The sequence below is a fragment of the Apodemus sylvaticus genome, chromosome 18 (assembly GCF_947179515.1).
Source record: "Apodemus sylvaticus chromosome 18, mApoSyl1.1, whole genome shotgun sequence".
NCBI classification, from domain to species: Eukaryota; Metazoa; Chordata; class Mammalia; order Rodentia; family Muridae; genus Apodemus; species Apodemus sylvaticus.
This window is the reverse complement of record NC_067489.1, coordinates 22,441,778-22,459,557: the sequence shown is the minus strand read 5'-3', so window position 1 is coordinate 22,459,557 and position 17,780 is coordinate 22,441,778. Positions and strand designations below refer to the sequence as shown.

At 42.5% G+C, this 17,780-nt stretch overlaps 1 protein-coding gene and 1 long non-coding RNA gene across 4 annotated transcripts in view; both read left to right on the top strand.

Annotated features, from left to right (window-relative positions):
- The window catches only part of Adam9 (ADAM metallopeptidase domain 9), a 66,442-nt gene that overhangs the window by 12,287 nt on the left and 36,375 nt on the right, over positions 1-17,780 (top strand). For both annotated transcript variants that reach the window (XM_052162159.1, XM_052162158.1), the window contains exons 2-11: positions 235-332; positions 1,837-1,895; positions 3,678-3,756; positions 7,841-7,917; positions 8,789-8,984; positions 10,177-10,242; positions 12,186-12,257; positions 13,014-13,183; positions 13,929-14,010; positions 14,807-14,940. In XM_052162159.1, coding sequence (XP_052018119.1) covers positions 235-332; positions 1,837-1,895; positions 3,678-3,756; positions 7,841-7,917; positions 8,789-8,984; positions 10,177-10,242; positions 12,186-12,257; positions 13,014-13,183; positions 13,929-14,010; positions 14,807-14,940 — 1,033 coding nt within the window. The remainder of the gene's footprint in view (positions 1-234; positions 333-1,836; positions 1,896-3,677; positions 3,757-7,840; positions 7,918-8,788; positions 8,985-10,176; positions 10,243-12,185; positions 12,258-13,013; positions 13,184-13,928; positions 14,011-14,806; positions 14,941-17,780) is intronic.
- On the top strand, positions 16,514-17,629 carry LOC127668531 (uncharacterized). Of its 2 annotated transcripts, none has more exons than XR_007974112.1 (3): positions 16,514-17,178; positions 17,249-17,446; positions 17,549-17,629. It is a non-coding gene; the product is annotated as an uncharacterized LOC127668531 (long non-coding RNA). The 2 variants fall into 2 exon arrangements; XR_007974111.1 differs by having other exon boundaries at positions 17,249-17,507; positions 17,543-17,629.

The following is a 17,780-nucleotide window of genomic DNA, read 5'->3' as shown; positions in this document are numbered from 1 at the left end:
AAGATGGGGGGTCTCATTATGTAGCTCTAACCATCCTGGAAGTTACTATGTAGACCAGGCTGGCTTGGAACTCACAGAGATCCTCCTGTCTCTGCCTCCCAAGTGCTGGGATTATTAAAGTGTCCATTACATGTCTGTCCATTGCACCCATCCGAACACTCAGTTTTTACTTCTAGTATTTTGGCACTGTGGAGGAGGGTCACATTGTTCTATTTGTTGTTCTTTTTGCTGCAGACTTTGAGCAGACCATCCATCTTTCTTCTTATGAAATTATAACTCCTTGGAGATTAACTAGAGAAAGAAGGGAAGCTCTGAGGCCCAATTCAAAGCAGGTAAGTTATCTCTTGAGAGCTATGAATTATGATAAAATTCCAGTTGCTCTTCCTAATGAAAGGTGATGCTTGCCCAGTGGTTGGTGTAGGGAGTAATTAGTATAGGCATTACCTTATGGCACTAGTATCCAGCAGACATTCCAATAAGAAATGACAGAGTGAGCTTCAGTATCTCTGTTTGTAGGGTCAGAACACTCAAACGCAGCAGAAGGAAGGGAGTGGAATCCTGTAGTTGAGTTGGGACTCTGGATGCTGACAGGCAGTGGCTTCACTCTGACAATGTGAATAATCTTTACTTAGTTCAAGAGAATATTCAAGGATAGCATGCCAATGATTGAGAATATTTACGCAACATTGAGTTTTTAAAAAAAGATTTATTTATTTATTTTATGTATACAGGTACACTGTAACTGTCTTCAGACACCCAGCAGAGAGTGTCAGATCCCATTACAGATGGTTGTGAGCCACCATGTGGTTGCTGGGGAATTGAACTCAGGACATCCGGAAGAGCAGTCAGTGCTCTTAACCACTGAGCCATCTCTCCAGCCCTCAAAATTGAGTTTTAATATCAAATACCTTATATGCTGATTTAAACATTACAAAATAACTGGTTTAACTATAAGGAAATTGGGTGCTCTTTCCTTATTGGAGGGCGTTTTTTCTGTTGTTAACTATGTTGTAACTGTGTACATGTAGGCCCTTTGCTCCTCCCAATAATGCTGTCCTTGGGACCAAGCTCTTGAACATGATTTCTTCTGACACACATGTGGTACACATACAGATGTGCTGGCAAAGCACTCATATATGTAAAATAATGTAGGAGGCACAGAAATCCACGTGTTCATAGATAAGCAGCAGGGAAGCCAGGAGTGTTAGACATAGGCTGGGAGTGGAGGTGGTTGCTGACCTCGTGACCTTTCTCTCTGTATCACACCATACCAGGTCTTCCCATAGGCCCTTAAGATAACACATGTAACCTATCTCTAGAAGCCATCTTTGTGAAAGATGTCACATGTTACTTTACAAAGAATTTCCAGGTATTCATGTCTTAAGTGTTATTGTGTATGTGTGTGATTGAGTTATCACCAGGAAACCTTTTCCCAAACCGTGCTGTCTTTAAAATATGCCTGAAATAAACTACCAGGTGTCAAACTGCAAGATTGAGCCAATACCGACTCTTCAGTCATGTTGAACCAGACCTCCTTCTTTCCTCTTGAAGATTGACATTCTGTTGGCTGTGGAGTTTGCAGAGACCCACACAAGATAAAAAATTTGATCTAAAACAAATTAAAAAAGAGTAGATACATATATAGGCAAGTATCCACAACCAGATATTAAAGCGACAGAGATGAATAGAATATATATTACTTAAGAATACAGTCTATTAACATTGAAGTCAGTGCCAAGTTATTTTAATTTAGGATGAACATATCTCGTGATATGTCGAAGAGTAAGTTACAAGGTTGTCTTTTATACTTGGTGTTTTTCTTCTCTGTTCATTTAGATCTCGTATGTCATCCAGGCCCAAGGAAAACAGCATATTATTCACTTGGAAAGAAACACGTAAGAAAGTTCATTTACTTTGCCTTTTTAATTATGTTTTTCCTCAACGGTATATTGGTTTCTTTTCTAGGTAGATGTTGTTTAGTGGAGCCTGAGCTCTTGAATCAGCAGATTCAGTTCTTGCTGAGCCTGCTGCACAGTGGTAGGCATGCAGCTGAAGCCCATGACGATTTATGCAGGGGTTGGCAGGCCGGACGGCTGTGGAAATGTGCAGGGTGCAGGCAGGCAGATACCTGGAGCTCAGGCCTTCTCACATTCACCTTTAGGGACAGTGAAGTATGTATGAGTGTGTGTGTGTGTCTGTGTGTGTGTGTGTGTATGGTGTGTATGAGTGTGTAAAAGGTGTGTATGTATGTGTGTATGAGAGAGTGTGTGTGTGTGTGAAGGGTATGTGTGAGTGTGTAAAGGGGTAGGGTGTGTGAGAGTGTGTGTATGGTGTGTATGTGTGTGTGTGTGATAGTGTGTGTGTATGGTATGTATGTATGTGTATGAGTATGTAAAAGGTGAGTATGTATGTGTGTATGAGTGTGTGTGTGTGAAGGGTATGTGTGAGTGTGTAAAGGGGTGGGGTATGTGTGTGAGTGTGTGAGTGGTGTGTATGTGTGTGTGTGTGTGAGTGTGTAAAATGTGTGTATGTATGTGGGTATGAGAGTGTGTATATGTGAAGGGTATGTGTGAGTGTGTAAAGGAGTGGGGTGTGTGTGTGAGAGTGTATGTGTATATGTGAAGGGTATGTTTGTGTGAGTGTATATGAAGGGTATATGTGTGTGAGTGTATGTAAGTATGTGTGTGTGTGTGTGAAGGGTATGTGTGTGTGAGTGTGTGTAAGTATATATGTGTGTGTGTGTGTGTGTGAGAGATATCTGCCAGTGCCCCATTGGGGTCAGCTTATGGAAAGATTCAGTTCCATAAGCTCCTCTGAATAGTGTTCCCAGAAGACATCACAAAGACACAGCACACAGGGACAAAGAAAACTCTGGAGTCAGAGGTTCAAGTATTCCAGGGTCTTTTCTTGGTCACAAGGGATTTGCTACCACAAGGCTTCCTGAATTCAAGGGAGCAGACACAATTTCACCAAGGGCTTCACTACAATGGTCATGTGGCTAGAGTCAGTCAGGGTGAGCAGTGGGACTGGGGAAGCCATCAGCCTGTCCATCTCTGAGCAGGATGGACAGTTGTTAGTTGGTCTTGGGCGTCCTCTGGCTGCTTGGAACTTTCACAAGCTCGGTGCACCCTGAACCCCTGGCTTTCCACGAGGCCTGGAGATGAACTCTGAGCTACTGTGAACAGAACCTTGCTTTGCCCTGGCTACACAGCTGTTCCCTTGGCATGAGGGGGAAACATTTCCTTTAACAATTGACAGCAGACATTTGTCTTCATAAGTAGTTTAAAGCAGTGAATGTTTCTTGTTTACATAGTACTTGGTAGGAAAGAATAGAAAATACTTATTTTTCTTACACAAATATGACAGTGTCAAGTAGCCCAATTTCTTATTTTCTTATGAGTTTTAGCAGAAAAAGTTAAGAATACTATTGTTCCCAGTGGACATCTTGTGTCAAGAGAGCAAGTTGCATCTTTACATCAGTCAGCTGGCGTTTCAGAAGTGAGTGTTGGTTAGTTTTTAGTTTTATAGTAGCTCTTTCTTTAAGAAAAAAATGGATCACATAAAAAGCTTTTAAAAATTTATTTCTGCCCCTCTCTTCTGGGAATAACATCTTATGATTGTGCCCTAGGCATTCGGTACATGGTACATTTAAATGGTTTGTTTTATTCCTCTTCCAGAGACCTTTTACCTAGCGATTTTGTAGTTTATACCTACGGTGAGGAAGGCTCCCTACTCTCTGACCATCCCAACGTACAGGTACTTTATTTTCTTCTTGATGCTTTGAGAATTTAAAGCCAACATATATAAAGTGTGTTCTTCTCAGATGCCCTGCTGCTAGCCACAGGACACCTTCCATATCCTTACAAGATGCCTCTGGAGAAGACTGATCTTTACTGGGCAGCTCTCCTGCACTTAGTAGTTAGGATTTGCATTTAAAAGATGGGCTGGTGGTGGGCTGGTGAAATAGTGGTGTGGTGGGGTGGTGCTGATGTTTTGAAGACTGAAGGTTTACTGTTTTGATAAAATATTAATATTTAAAAGCACACCTCCCTTTTGTTATTCATGTCCAGCCAAATCACACTTGTTTGTTGTTCTGCATTCTGCTGGTCTGATGTTTCTGCTGACATTCCTGAAGAGGTGTGGCCCTCTGTATCAGGAACACAGCACTCAGGGACAGAGCTGGCCTGGCATCTCCAGTTGGCAGCCGAGCTTGGCCTTGGAGAGTCTTTTCTTCTTGGAGGATAAGCAGTTCTAGGAGGAGGAGGGTTTCAAAATCCCCTTGGCACTTACACATTTTTCTTTTTTTGCAATTGTTTTCATGAGAAGTCTTTATTCCCTTTGACTGTATTATTTCACTTGAACTTTGTACTGCCTTGCTAGACGGAATTATGTGTTTCAGTAGAATTCTTGAAATGAACAGGATGCTAATTCTTATGAATATGAGGTATTTCAATTATTTCTTGGTTATTTAATATTGTTCAGGTAAGTGAAAGTGTGTCTGTAGATTTAGAATACAAAGTAAAACTTTGCTCCCATTTCTTCGCATGTAGCTAGGTTGTCCCTTATAATAACATACCACTGCCTGCAGTCTGCTGGTAAATTAGCATATACATTCATAAACTTTAAATATCTTCCTCCAGGATTCTGCTTCTTAAGATTGAAGCAGTTCATAAAGTTGTTTTCTGATTCTCACAAAGCCATTTTTTAATAATAATAAGAATGAACATATGAGTTGCTGTGTGAAATATGTCCCAGGATTATGACATCTACGGATTTGGGATTGTTTTGGGACTCTGTAGAAAAGCCCACAGCTGGCTCTTATGCACGGATGCTCTAACTCCTCTGTGGACAGATTGCCCGAGGCTCCCTGGGCCCTGGGCTGGTGGCACGTCTGTGGTCAGTCTGCTTTGCTGAGCTCGTGCGTTTCCAGTTGTGTGCTTCGATGTGGTGCACGCTGGGCATTTCTTCATTGTAGCCTTGTAGTCTGACGACTGCTTTTGTAAACATACAGACATGACTTGTTGTGTTTGTGAGAAGTAATACTGGGGAAGAGAGTTTTCCCTCCGTTCTTTGAACATCTCCTGGAACGGTCTGACATAGATTATTAAACAAATGCAGATTTATTAACATACAAGGGGAAGGACTGCAGAGTCAGTGTGGTCACAGCTAGCCTAACACGCTCTTGAGAGTCTCATTGGGGAGCAGTAACTAACGTGTAGGAGAACCATGGTACAGGCTTGGAGAATACACGGTGACCTGGGGCAAAGTCCACTTGGCCTTAGAACAGGCGCTAGTTTGTTAACATTCCTCTGTGGACTGAATAGAGAGCTAGGGAATGTACCAACAGAAACCTGCCTAAGCGTGTTGATAGACTGCAGGTTTTCATCCCATACATCTTCTCTGGGTAATGAAATTTCAGTAACAGTGACGGTATTGGGTCTTTCTTGGCAGATCTGGTCACGCAGATAAGGTAACTGCAACAGAGCTAAATTGAGTGCTGTGGAAATACTTCACAAAGTCAAGTTATTAAGCAAATGCCATTGGCTTGGTAGACTGCAGGGTCACCTGCTAGAGCTGCCAACTTTGCTGATTCTCAGTGTGCTGTATCGGTGACATATTCTACCCAGAGTCCTGCTGCTGTGTAATTGTCAACAGGGGTCAATAGCTGGATAAGGGTTTGACTTCTGGGTTTTTCCTCTGAAAAGTTGCCACTGAAAAAGGTACTATTTTTCCCCTTTAAATTTAGAGTTCTGTAAATCTCTCCACTCTCAAGGTTTTGTATTTAGTTCCAGGGTGTAACATTTGCTGCAGATCTCTTCTTACTATGAGGGTTGTCATGTGATCATGTTAGCTTTATGTGTATTGGTGTAGATTCAGGGATTCTTTCTTTCCATACATGTGAAAGCATTTGTAGACCTTCTGTCCTTCATTAGATTTCCTACTCAGTATTAAGATAATGCTTTTCAGCCTTCCTAATGCTGCAGAGCTTTAATATAGATCCTCATATTGTGGTGCACCCCCCGCCCCATAAAATTATTTCATTGCTACTTCATAATTGTAAATTTGCTACTGGTATGAATCATTATGTAAATATCTGATATGGAGGATATCTGATATAGTACCCCTGTAAAGGGTTGTTTGATCCCCAAAGGGGATCGTGACCTACAGGCTGAGAATGGCTGATTTAAGAGATCTTTATATGTAAGGATAGTGACTCTTTGTTATGTGATTTACAAATATTTCCTTCTGGTCTCTTTCTTTTGTTCTTTTTTTTGGAGGGCCTTATGTTTATATGTATCTTACATTTTTTTGAATGTAGTAAAGATGTTTAGTTTTTTTCTTTAATCACACCTAAGTTTTCTTTTTAATATTAATATTACTTTGGGGACAGAGTCTAACTGCGTGTGCTGGAACTCTAGTTCCTCCTGCCTCAGTCTCCTGAGGGATTCCAGTGGTGTGCCACCATACATGGTATGTCTAGGTTCTGAGTGATAGCAGGGAGGTTTTCTCCATCTGTTTGTCCGTCTGTCCGCCCAGGTTAAAGAGACACTTATTCACATTTTCCTGAACACTGCATGTGCTTTCAGTTCTCCCATTTTGAGTTTTGATACATCTGGAATTTGTTCTTCTATGATTCGAACTTTACTCTTTTCCATGTGTCTGTTCAGTGGATAGCAGCATCTATTTTTACAAGTGTGTCTTTGCCCAGTGTGCTCAGATGCACAGGCAGGTAGAGCCCTCTATGTCCTTGGGTCTGTTGACAGACTTGCTTGTTGGCCTGGATGTCGGTGCCATCCTGTTTACTCACTGGGCCTGATGTGTATCTTCGTGTCTGGTAGGGTAGGAATTCCTGTGCTGTGACATTTCTGATACGGTGTGTTGGGTTCTTACAGGTAGTAAAATGTCATGCTGCTCAGAAGTTTTTCTGTTACTGAGTGATACTGACTTTTACATTTTTATCTAGTTAATTTCTTGCCCCTAATTAAGGGTAAAGGCACTAAGCTTTATAAGATAGCTATATAATATGTCAGTATAACTGATGTGCATTTGGAGAAGATACTTACTTGATGCTGACGGCCATCCCCTATGCAGAATGGCTCACTCCCCACCTTCTGAGTCCTCAACAAGGTCCTTACTCAGTTGTCTCTTGACTTTCCCTGGGCCATCTGTGATTTAAAATGTGAAATACGAATGAATCAATTCGTATTCTTCTGCATGCTGACCTCCAGTTGAACCAGCACCATTTGTTGAAAAGGCTATCTTTTTTTCACTGGATGTTTTCTGCTCCTTTGTCGAAGATCAAGTGACCATAGGTGTGTGGATTCATTTCTGGATCTTCAATTCTATTCCATTGGTCCACTTGCCTGTCACTGTGCCAATACCATGCAGTTTTTAACACTATTGCTCTGTAGTATTGCTTGAGGTCTGGGATACTGATTCCCCCAGAAGTTCTTTTACTGTTGAGAATAGTTTTAGCTATCCTGGGTTTTTTGTTATTCCAGATGAATTTGAGAATTGCTTTTTCTAACTCTGCAAAGAACTGAGTTGGGATTTTGATGGGGATTGAATTGAATCTGTATATTGCTTTTGGCAAGATGGCCATTTTAACTATATTAATCCTGCCAATCCACAAGCATGGAAGATGTTTTCCATTTTCTGAGGTCTTCTTTGATTTCCTTCTTCAGAGACCTGAAGTTCTTGTCATATAGACCTTTTACTTGTTTGGTTAGAGTCACACCAAGATACTTTATATTGTTTGTGGCTATTGTGAAGAGTGTCATTTCTCTAAGTGACCACACTATTATATGGTGTTTAAAGAGCATGTGCATTTTTCATTTAGAGCCACTGTCATTATCGAGGCTATGTGGAGGGAGTGCCGAATTCTGCGGTTGCTGTCACTGCCTGCCTTGGACTCAGGTAAAGGCTCTTCTGATTTCTCTCTGTGCTTTCTTGCCCTTATGTCTCCTCTCTGCTCCAAGCTGAGTCATTTGGTGTTTAACAAGTTGGATTCTACTGTGATGTTACTAAAGACCTTCCCAGCCATGCTTCAGATATTCTTGGGATATTATTTGTTTAGGAAAACCTAGTAATTGACCAAGTATAATATCTAATGGTAGAGGTTCATTTTTTTGAAACTACAAAAAAATTTGCTCTTTGAAACAAAATATATTTTAAATTTCTATAGCACTTTGTAAATTTTTCTCCTGTATTATTTCATGCAATACTCACAGTGACATAAAAAGGTCTTATTATTACCATATTCAGAAAATCAGACAAGGGTTAGAGAAATCCTGTGCCATGCCAGTCGAAGTTACAGTAATACTGTTGTTGTTGTGGAACTATCATGGCTGGTCGATTGCAAATCTGTTGAACTAATAGATACAACTTTTCATCCCAAATCAGCTAATTTAAGAAACAACTCCTAATTGGTTACTTTGTGCCAGGCAGCGGTTTTAAGGATTTTATGCATCTTAAATAATTTAATGAGGACAATTCTGTGTAGGTTGTTTACTAAGGCAAAGGATAAATGGCCTGCTGTGAGTTCTGGGCAGTAGGCAATGTCTTCTGGGCTCAGGTTCCGGTGCCAGGTCAGCCTTCCTCAGCTGCTCTGCAGCCTCCTGTCGGAGCTAAGTAAGCGGAGGGTCACAAGGTGACATTTATGTTTGCTGGACTCTGCACTGTGCTATAGCTTCCTTCTGTGCGCTGGAAACTAGGACCTAAGTCCTGCTTCTGGTTCTTGTTCCGTGTTTTTTTCCTTAACAATGGTTTGTGTCACCCCAACATTTAGAGGATTGCTGCATTTGGAGAATGCCAGTTTTGGAATTGAGCCTCTGCACAACAGCTCACACTTTGAGCACATATTTTACCCAATGGATGCTGTCCACCAGGAGCCTCTGAGATGTGGAGTCTCTAACAGGGACACAGAGAAGGAAGCCACCCAGGGGGACGAGGAAGAGCGCCCGAGTGTCAGTCAGCTGCTGCGTGTAAGGAGCAGAACACTCTTCTGGGCTCAGGCTGGTTTTAAGAAATCATTCATTTTACCCTCAAACGGAGACTGTTGTCTTTCCCCAGCTCCATCCTTTGTGATGGGAACCAGGCATGCAAACATGATCAGTGTGCAGCTCTGGCCTCTGAGAGGAGGGCAGGCTAAAATTTCTTTTAAAAAAGATTTAATTATTCATTTTATGTATGTGAGTACAATGTCGTCCTCTTCAGACACATCAGAGGAGGGCATCAGATCTTATTACTGATGGTTGTGAGCCATCATGTGGTTGCTGGGAATTGAACTGGACCTCTGGAAGAGCACTCACGTCCGCTGAGCCATCTCTCCAGCCCAGGCAGGCTGAATTTTAAGGGCTTAAATCTTAGGTGGTGATCCTATTAGGTGTTTCTGTGTAGTCATTACACTCTGGCTTCGAGCAGGGGGCAGAACGAGGGAGGGACGGAGAGAGGGAGCTATTTGAATTTAAGATAATTATTACCTCAGATACCATCCAAGGTCACTCAGGGCCCTGCTTTGGAGGCTCTCTGGTGCTGTGGACGCTGTTCCGGATGTAGGCCTGTTATGGTTCCCTGGGCCAGCTTAACCAGCTACAGGTTCTCCTCCACTGTGGGCACAGGGTTTCTTTCTTTCTTTTTGTGCGATTAAGACACCTTTCCCATGATGCTGGTGTATGGCGTATTTTAAATCAGCTGACACCTGAACATGACACTGCTTCATCACCTTTTCTTCTCCAAACTTGTTAACAGTTGGAAAGCTCTTAGGTGTTTGCTCATTCTGTTTTGTATAAATGTAACAAGATGGAAGGAAGCCGTGTCTGTACACAGGTGGCCTTGCTCTACCTCTTCCTCTCAGGGTTCAGGAGGTGTCTTTTTTCTCTGTTACCATGGTAATCATATTTCCATGTAAAATTTGTATGTATATGTATTAATTAAAAATAAAACAATCCAACAATACTGCTGCTTTGAAGACATAGATAACCCATTTTATCTTTAGAGCTTTTAAAATAGCAGCTCACACTTTTTTGTTTTATTGACATAGGTATGCTAAGTAAAGCAATTTATACTGTTTACAGACGTGAAATCACATGACTAGCTCTTAGGTCTGACCGTGACTCATACAAAAGGTGTCTGCTCCATAACTGTCTCTGCTTTCTGGTGCTTGTGTTTTGACAGAGAAGAAGAGCTGTTCTCCCGCAGACCCGCTATGTGGAGCTGTTCATTGTTGTAGACAAGGAACGGGTAGGAATTGCTGACTTCTTTTCCCTTTTTCATGAGAAAGCAGTTGAGAAGTAACTTATGAAGGAAATACAAAACACAATAGTGACGTCGACTAAAATTGTGCATTAATTAATTAATTAATCAACAGGGTCTTCCTATGTCTTGAGCTCCTAATCTTCCTGCCTGAGTGTCCCAGCCTGAGTGTTGGAATTGTGAGCATGCATTCATGGCCCCTTAGCTTTTTCTGTAAACCTAAAGGGACAGGGCTCCCTGGTCTCTGAGGTGACTGTCTAATGCTGGACTTGTCACACAGCCACGTAATGTCTTGAGAGCTTTTCCGATTACTTACCGGGCTGTGGCTGCAAATCAGGAGAGTTGGCTGTTGCCTCACCCTAAGGGGCGGGGTCTGGGGCCTGGCATGCTTTAGGGGCACTTAGCATTTTCAGGGTACAGGAGAGCAACAGCGCTTTCTATATTTGTCCTTAGAACAACTGTTTTACTTAGAGATACCGCATCTTCAGCTACTATAGGATCATCAGTTTCTGATGTGGCTCCTAAATAATTTAACATATAGATTATTGGAAATGTCCTGGGTGACTTCTATCGTTTTTTTGTTTGTTTGTCTGAAAAACTATTTATAGGAACTATTTGATTGGCAGGCCTTTTCTGGTAAGCCGTAGAGAGCATTTTGAAGACTGTTGTTCCTGGTTTTAAAGTCCCTTACTGTGTGTAGGTTGGTAAGAGCCCTGGTTAGTCAGAGCCGCACAAACACTCGGTGTGTTAGGATCCTGGTAGTAGAAGGGAGAGCAGGAGAAGGAGAGCCCGCTTGAACCAGCTCCAGCTATGATTGTAAAGTTCTGTAGAATGCCTTGGACAAGTGGCAAAAATAGAGATTAAAGTGTTTTTCTCTATCATTCTCTCCAGATAGCCTGATTATATTCATATATGAAATGGTTCAGAATAAAAGTGGTTCCATTCCCATCCAGCTCTGTTAGACACAGGATCTGCTGGACAGATACAAGCACGGGTTCTGTTGTTAAGACCTTTGTCATGGAGGGAAGTCACAAACTCTGTAAGATTTTCTGCTTGTTAGCAAGTAGGTGGTTTAAAATAACATTCAAATAGACATGTTAACCTAGCCAGATGTAAAAAATGGTTGCATGAAATAACATAGGAGAGCTTCTATATATCTCTATTTTTCTAACCACGTATAATTTTGAACTAGTGATCTTGAACTAATCTATTATTACTTTAGAGTAGGATCTAGAAATAGTTTATTGTTGATGTCATTAGCCTAAGAGATAAAAGAATAGGAAATTTATTAGGTTTTCAATTTTTTATCTAAGCTTTTTAAGATTAGACCTTTGTGAAAATTTGAGAATACTTTGCATTAAAATCAGCAAAAATAATTGAGAAAAAATTTATTCTAGTCACATGCATTTGAAGGAAAGTAGGACTTGAACGCATTATTACTCTTTCCCTCCTGTTTATTGCTATGTGTCCCTTAGTGTGTTAGAGCACTCAGGCTAAGGCACCGTACAGAAGAAGTGTATTTTGGTTTATGGTTTCTGAGGGTTAGATTTATAATGGTGGGACAGCATGGCAGTAGGTGACCAGCATGGAGGCTGGAGCTCAGAGCTAAGAGCTCACATCTCTACTGGGAACTCAAAGCACAGAGAGCAAACTGGAAATGGGGGGAGGATTTTACTTACACCTCCAGTGACATACTTCCTCCAGGAAGTCTCCTCTTCCTAACCTCCCCAAACAGCTCTAGTGCCTGAGGACCAGGTGTTCAAATGTCCGAGACTGGGAGACATTCTCATTCGAACCACCACTGGAATCGGTTCGTTTGAATGCTGGCAGGTGTCCAGATGCCTCCTTGGACTGTGCTCTGCAGTGTAGGCATTGCCGGCGTTTTTACTGTGTTGCTGCTCGGAGTCATGCTTTCCTCCCTCGCCTTTCAGTATGACATGATGGGACGGAACCAGACCGCTGTGAGGGAAGAGATGATCCGCTTAGCCAACTACCTGGATAGCGTAAGTTGTATTTCTCTTCTGTGCTGTCCTCACACAGCCTCAGAGCAGAATTCAAAATGTGTCATTTTTGAGCTCTGTCAGATGTATAAATGTTTGTTTTGTAAGTTTTCAAATAATGTTTAAAAAGAAGCCAGAAATGTAGATAAAAGAGGAATAGGATACTTCATGCCAGTCCGTGTCTTCTGAATCTTCAGAGTACATCGGGGAAGGTGCGCTGATGGCGATGGGTGCACCTTTGCTTTCCTCAGTTGAAGGGATAGTGTTTTAAATCATGCTGCTGCTGCTGTGTGTGTGTGAGTGTGTGTAATACATACATACACATACACACACACACATATATAAACAGAGACTAATATAGAGAGAGACATAGACATGGACTATGAAAAAGGAAAGTCTTGTCATAAAATTTACTCAAAACTTTTAACTTCCTCTGCTTGTCAGATTTTGCAGTGGGATTAAGGCAGACTTTGAATCTTAGATCTTAGGTCTCTGTCCTTGATGGGTGAAGGATGGATTTTTTTTTTTATTCTGGGGGAGGGAATCCTGTTTTTAATTTTATTGGCTATATTCCTTCATAAATATTTTTAAGTATTTTTCTTCACAGGACTCGAGTGACTGATGGGTTCAAGGTCATCCTTAGCAACACAGAAAATTCAAGGCCAGCTTGGATCGGAGGCCTGTCATAGCCAGCTCCCCATTTCGTCTCATGTTCTTAATCTATTTTATGTATTCTTCTTATTTCTGTTTCCTCCCCAGATGTACATCATGTTAAACATTCGAATTGTGCTGGTTGGACTAGAAATTTGGACAGATAGAAATCCTATCAATATAATCGGAGGAGCTGGAGATGTGTTGGGAAACTTTGTACAGTGGCGGGAAAAGTTCCTTATAACTCGGCGGAGACATGACAGTGCACAGTTGGTTTTGTAAGTGGCTTTAAGAAAATGCTATGAATGGAGTGATCAGAACAATGACTTTTGCTGATTTTGTTGCCGTGGAATTACATTCTCTTACATGCAGAAGCATTTGTGTCTGACTCGTCCCTGTCTTTACACGTCTTTCTTTTCTCATCTTGTTACAGCATATTTTAAAGTTATTTTTTGTGAAAGACTATATAGAAGGAAAGATATTTGATTTCTTGCTGAAGACATTTTCACAGAATCAGCACAGAGTTTAAAGATCATCTCACTTTGAGCTCTGATTATCCTAACTCACATCTGCTGATTTTTTTTTCCCCTAATGTTTTCTAACTGTCTTTGAGTGTTTGGCTAGGTATAAAATTCTGGGCATAGAAGTTGTGTTTCTTTACAAATTTGAAGGCAATTCCTTGTGAATAGATGTGTTGTGCTGCTGTCTTTCCTCAGTAACATTTGTTGAATGAATGAATATATATATATTACATTTTAGAAATATTTTTAACCCAGAAGATCACCACCACCAAGGAAAATCCCAAACATGGCTTGTGTGTGCAAAGGCATCGTCATTTTTATGAAAAAATTTAAAAGATTATGTTTGTAATACTAATAACCTCATGCTCTCAAAATGAAATGTTATTTTGTCACTTTTCTTCTAGTTTCTTTAGGTTTTGTCAGTATGGTTAAGATTACCTGTAGACATAGGACTAATGTTTTTTCCTCCAGCAACATCTTGTAACTTTACGTTTTCATTTAGGAAGAAAGGCTTTGGTGGAACTGCAGGAATGGCATTTGTAGGAACAGTATGTTCGAGGAGCCACGCAGGTGGGATTAATGTGGTATGTTGTTCTTTAAGTACACTTTTGGATACAGGCATTAGGACAGTCTATAGCATCTGCTGATTCAGTGCTCCTCCCCAGAGCCTTACAGTAGTAGTTTGTACATTACAAAGGACACAGTAATAGTAGCATATGTATTCTTTTCCTTAGAGACTAGGTCAAATTTTTAATACTTCTTATGTGTTATTGTCTACTCTAGTTTTCTTTTGTGTTGCTGTGATAAACACCATGATCAAAAGCAGCTCAGAGGAGGAAAGGGTTTCCTTGGCTTACACTTCAGGCCCATCACTCAGGGAAGTTAAGGCACAGACTCACAGCGTGATTTTGAAGCAGAAACTACCCAGGATTGCTATGTGCTGGCTCATTTTCAGGTGGCTTCCTTACATAGCCAGGAGCCTATGCCTGGGTCTACTCCCGGTGGCTGGCCCTTATAGATCCATTGACAAACAAGAAAATGCCTCATAGACGTATGTAATCCAAACAGTTCTTCAGTTGAAGGGTCGCTCTTCCCAGGTTTGTCAGAGTGACAATGACATTAGCCAGGATAGGATCTTTATGTGAAGGAGGAAACAGGCTCCATTTTAAAGAAATCAGCCTGATTTCTGACAAGCTACAGGGAATGATCTGTTGAAGCCTGATTGTCAGCACATGAGTCATTCCAGATTCTTCTCAGAGTGTGTGTATACAGGGCTGGCCCTGGACACTTAGACCCACAGAGGGTTGGCATTGTAGTAGACATATTGAACGCCTTTTGACAAAAACCACCTTCTAATTGCACCTTCCTGTGTTTGTACAGTTTGGGCAAATCACTGTGGAGACATTTGCATCCATTGTTGCTCATGAATTGGGACATAACCTTGGAATGAATCACGATGACGGGAGAGAGTGTTTCTGTGGAGCAAAGAGCTGCATCATGAGTTCAGGAGCCTCGTGAGTAACTGCGCCTTTTCTGCCTCTTAGTATGATTGTGTTGATGTGTGTGTGTGTGTGTGTGTGTGTGTGAGAGAGAGAGAGAGAGACAGAGACAGAGAGACAGAGAGACAGAGACACAGACTGTTTGTCTATCTGTCTGTCTGTGTAGGGCATATTACATGTGTTCAGGTACTCAGGAGGCCGGAAGAAGACATCAGATCTCCTGGAGCTGGAGTTTCTTCAGTCAGTTGTGAGCTGCTTGGTGTAGGTGCTGGGAACTGAACCTGGGTCCTCTAGAAGAGCAAGTGCTGCTAACTGCTCCCTCCTCTCCAGCCCCAGATCAGTGTATGGAATGCAGCTGGTATTAGTCGTGGCAGCGGTAGCCATGTCATATCCAGAAGACAGTGCTTCACAGTACTCTTCCTCTGCCTCTCACATAGTTCCCCCACCCCCAGTGTTTCTCAGCCTCAGGCCAAGAGTAGGGATGATATATTGCTGCAGGTAGGATTTGTATCATGATCATATATTCTTAGCACTTCGACCATTTATAACTTTGTAGTCAGTGCTGCCTTCCATAAAAAGAAGAGTCCTCTGACAAGATTCAGGGCAGCACAAATCTGTGTGAAGACACTTCCCCCTGTGGCCTCAGGACCTTCCCATAAGTAGACTTTTTACCAGGTTTGTAGTGTTGGGCATGAATCCCTCTCTTTACAGCAAACCTCACACGTGACCAGAAAATAGTGGCCACTGCTGTACTAGTGGGCGCACCTTGACTGGCAGGTGGCTTCTTGTAGCATGGAGTGTCCGGGGCTGAGTAAGACCCTTGGTACTTTTTGTCTGCCTGTGGCCCCCAGAGCACCTCCACCACTATGAAGGTTTTAGGCCAGTTGCAGATTGGTTTCCCTGTGTCCTGCAACCAGAAATGTATGGTGTCTTCAGAAGTAGGTTCAGGTGGGCAGCCATCTGGTTCTGGTGGGCATCCAAGAGTAATGGGAATAGCCTGCTGGTTTGGGGCCTCTTGGACCTTTCTGACCAATTATGTGAAGGGGAGTAGCCCTGAGCACAGCTCAGTGTCTGGCATGGAGATTTTCATTTGATAACCTGTGTCCTCCAGGAATAGCATTGATCACCCCTGCATCCCAACACATACCCCTCTTTGTAAATATAATTTAAAATTAGCTTACAAAATAGTGGGTTTCCACCAGTGTTTCCTGCATCCTTACCTGGTTCACACTCCTTGTTTCCTCCTCTCTGCCATCCCTGCTTAAGCCTTGTCTCTCGGTATATCCACCCTTCGATCACACGCACTCTTCTATCTTCTTCCCTTTCTCAGGGGCCTGCTTTAGAGTTCTTATCTTTATAGACACTCCAAGTTAAACACACAAATCTAACTTCAAAGTTGGGATCTATTTACGAGAGAGAAAGTGATGTCGGACTTTCTGAGCCTGGGATAACTCACTTGACGTACTGTCTGTCTAGTGCCACCAATTCTTCTGTAAATTTTATGGTTTTATTCTTTTCACAACTGAATTTCATTGTTTATGTGTGCCTCGTTTTCATGATCTGTTTAGACCATTCAGGGATGCCATTTCCTTGCTATAGTAATGAAGTGGCAGTAAACACTGATATGCATATATCTCTGTAGGAGGATATGAATCCTCTGTGTGCCTGCCCAGGACTGGATACAGTGCTTCTATTTTCAGTGTTTGACCCTCTCCCCAGCAACTGAGTTCCATAGTATCTGTACCAATTTTCTCTCCTTGCAACAGTATATGAGCAGTGGAAGAGGTTTATAGTACCAGACATGTTTTCTTTCCACTAGGCTAAGAGAAGTTCAATTAGGTAGCTCTTGGTCACCACTGAAATATAATGGCAGTATTGTACCTTCAGGGATCTCTTTGGTGTTGGCCATTGTGGGTTGTATGTATTACATCTGGGTAGGACTGCTGATTGTGGAATCTGAACCACTGAAACTGCTAGAAGAAAACACAGGACGGGCAGCAGCATCCTATGAGGTACAGGAGTGTGACAGGCAGCATCCTGTGAGGTACAGAAGTGGGGCAGGCAGCATCCTGTGAGGTACAGAATGTGACAGGCCACATCCTGTGAGGTACAGGAGTGTGACAGGCAGCAGCATCCTGTGAGGTACAGGAGTGTGACAGGCAGCAGCATCCTGTGAGGTACAGGAGTGTGACAGGCAGCAGCATCCTGTGAGGTACAGGAGTGTGACAGGCAGCAGCATCCTGTGAGGTACAGGTGTGGGACAGGCAGCAGCATCCTGTGAGGTACAGGTGTGGGACATGCAGCAGCATCCTGTGAGGTATAGGAGTGTGACAGGCAGCAGCATCCTGTGAGGTACAGGAGTGTGACAGGCAGCATCCTGTGAGGTATAGGAGTGTGACAGGCCGCATCCTGTGAGGTACAGGAGTGTGACAGGCAGCATCCTGTGAGGTACAGGAGTGTGACAGGCAGCATCCTGTGAGGTACAGGAGTGTGACAGGCAGCAGCATCCTGTGAGGTACAGGTGTGGGACAGGCAGCATCCTGTGAGGTACAGGAGTGTGACAGGCAGCAGCATCCTGTGAGGTACAGGAGTGTGACATGCAGCAGCATCCTGTGAGGTACAGGAGTGTGACAGGCAGCAGCATCCTGTGAGGTACAGGAGTGTGACAGGCAGCAGCATCCTGTGAGGTATAGGAGTGTGACAGGCTGCATCCTGTGAGGTATAGGGGTGTGACAGGCAGCATCCTGTGAGGTACAGGGATGTGACAGGCAGCATCCTGTGAGGTACAGGAGTGTGACAGGCAGCATCCTGTGAGGTACAGGAGTGTGACAGGCAGCATCCTGTGAGGTACAGGA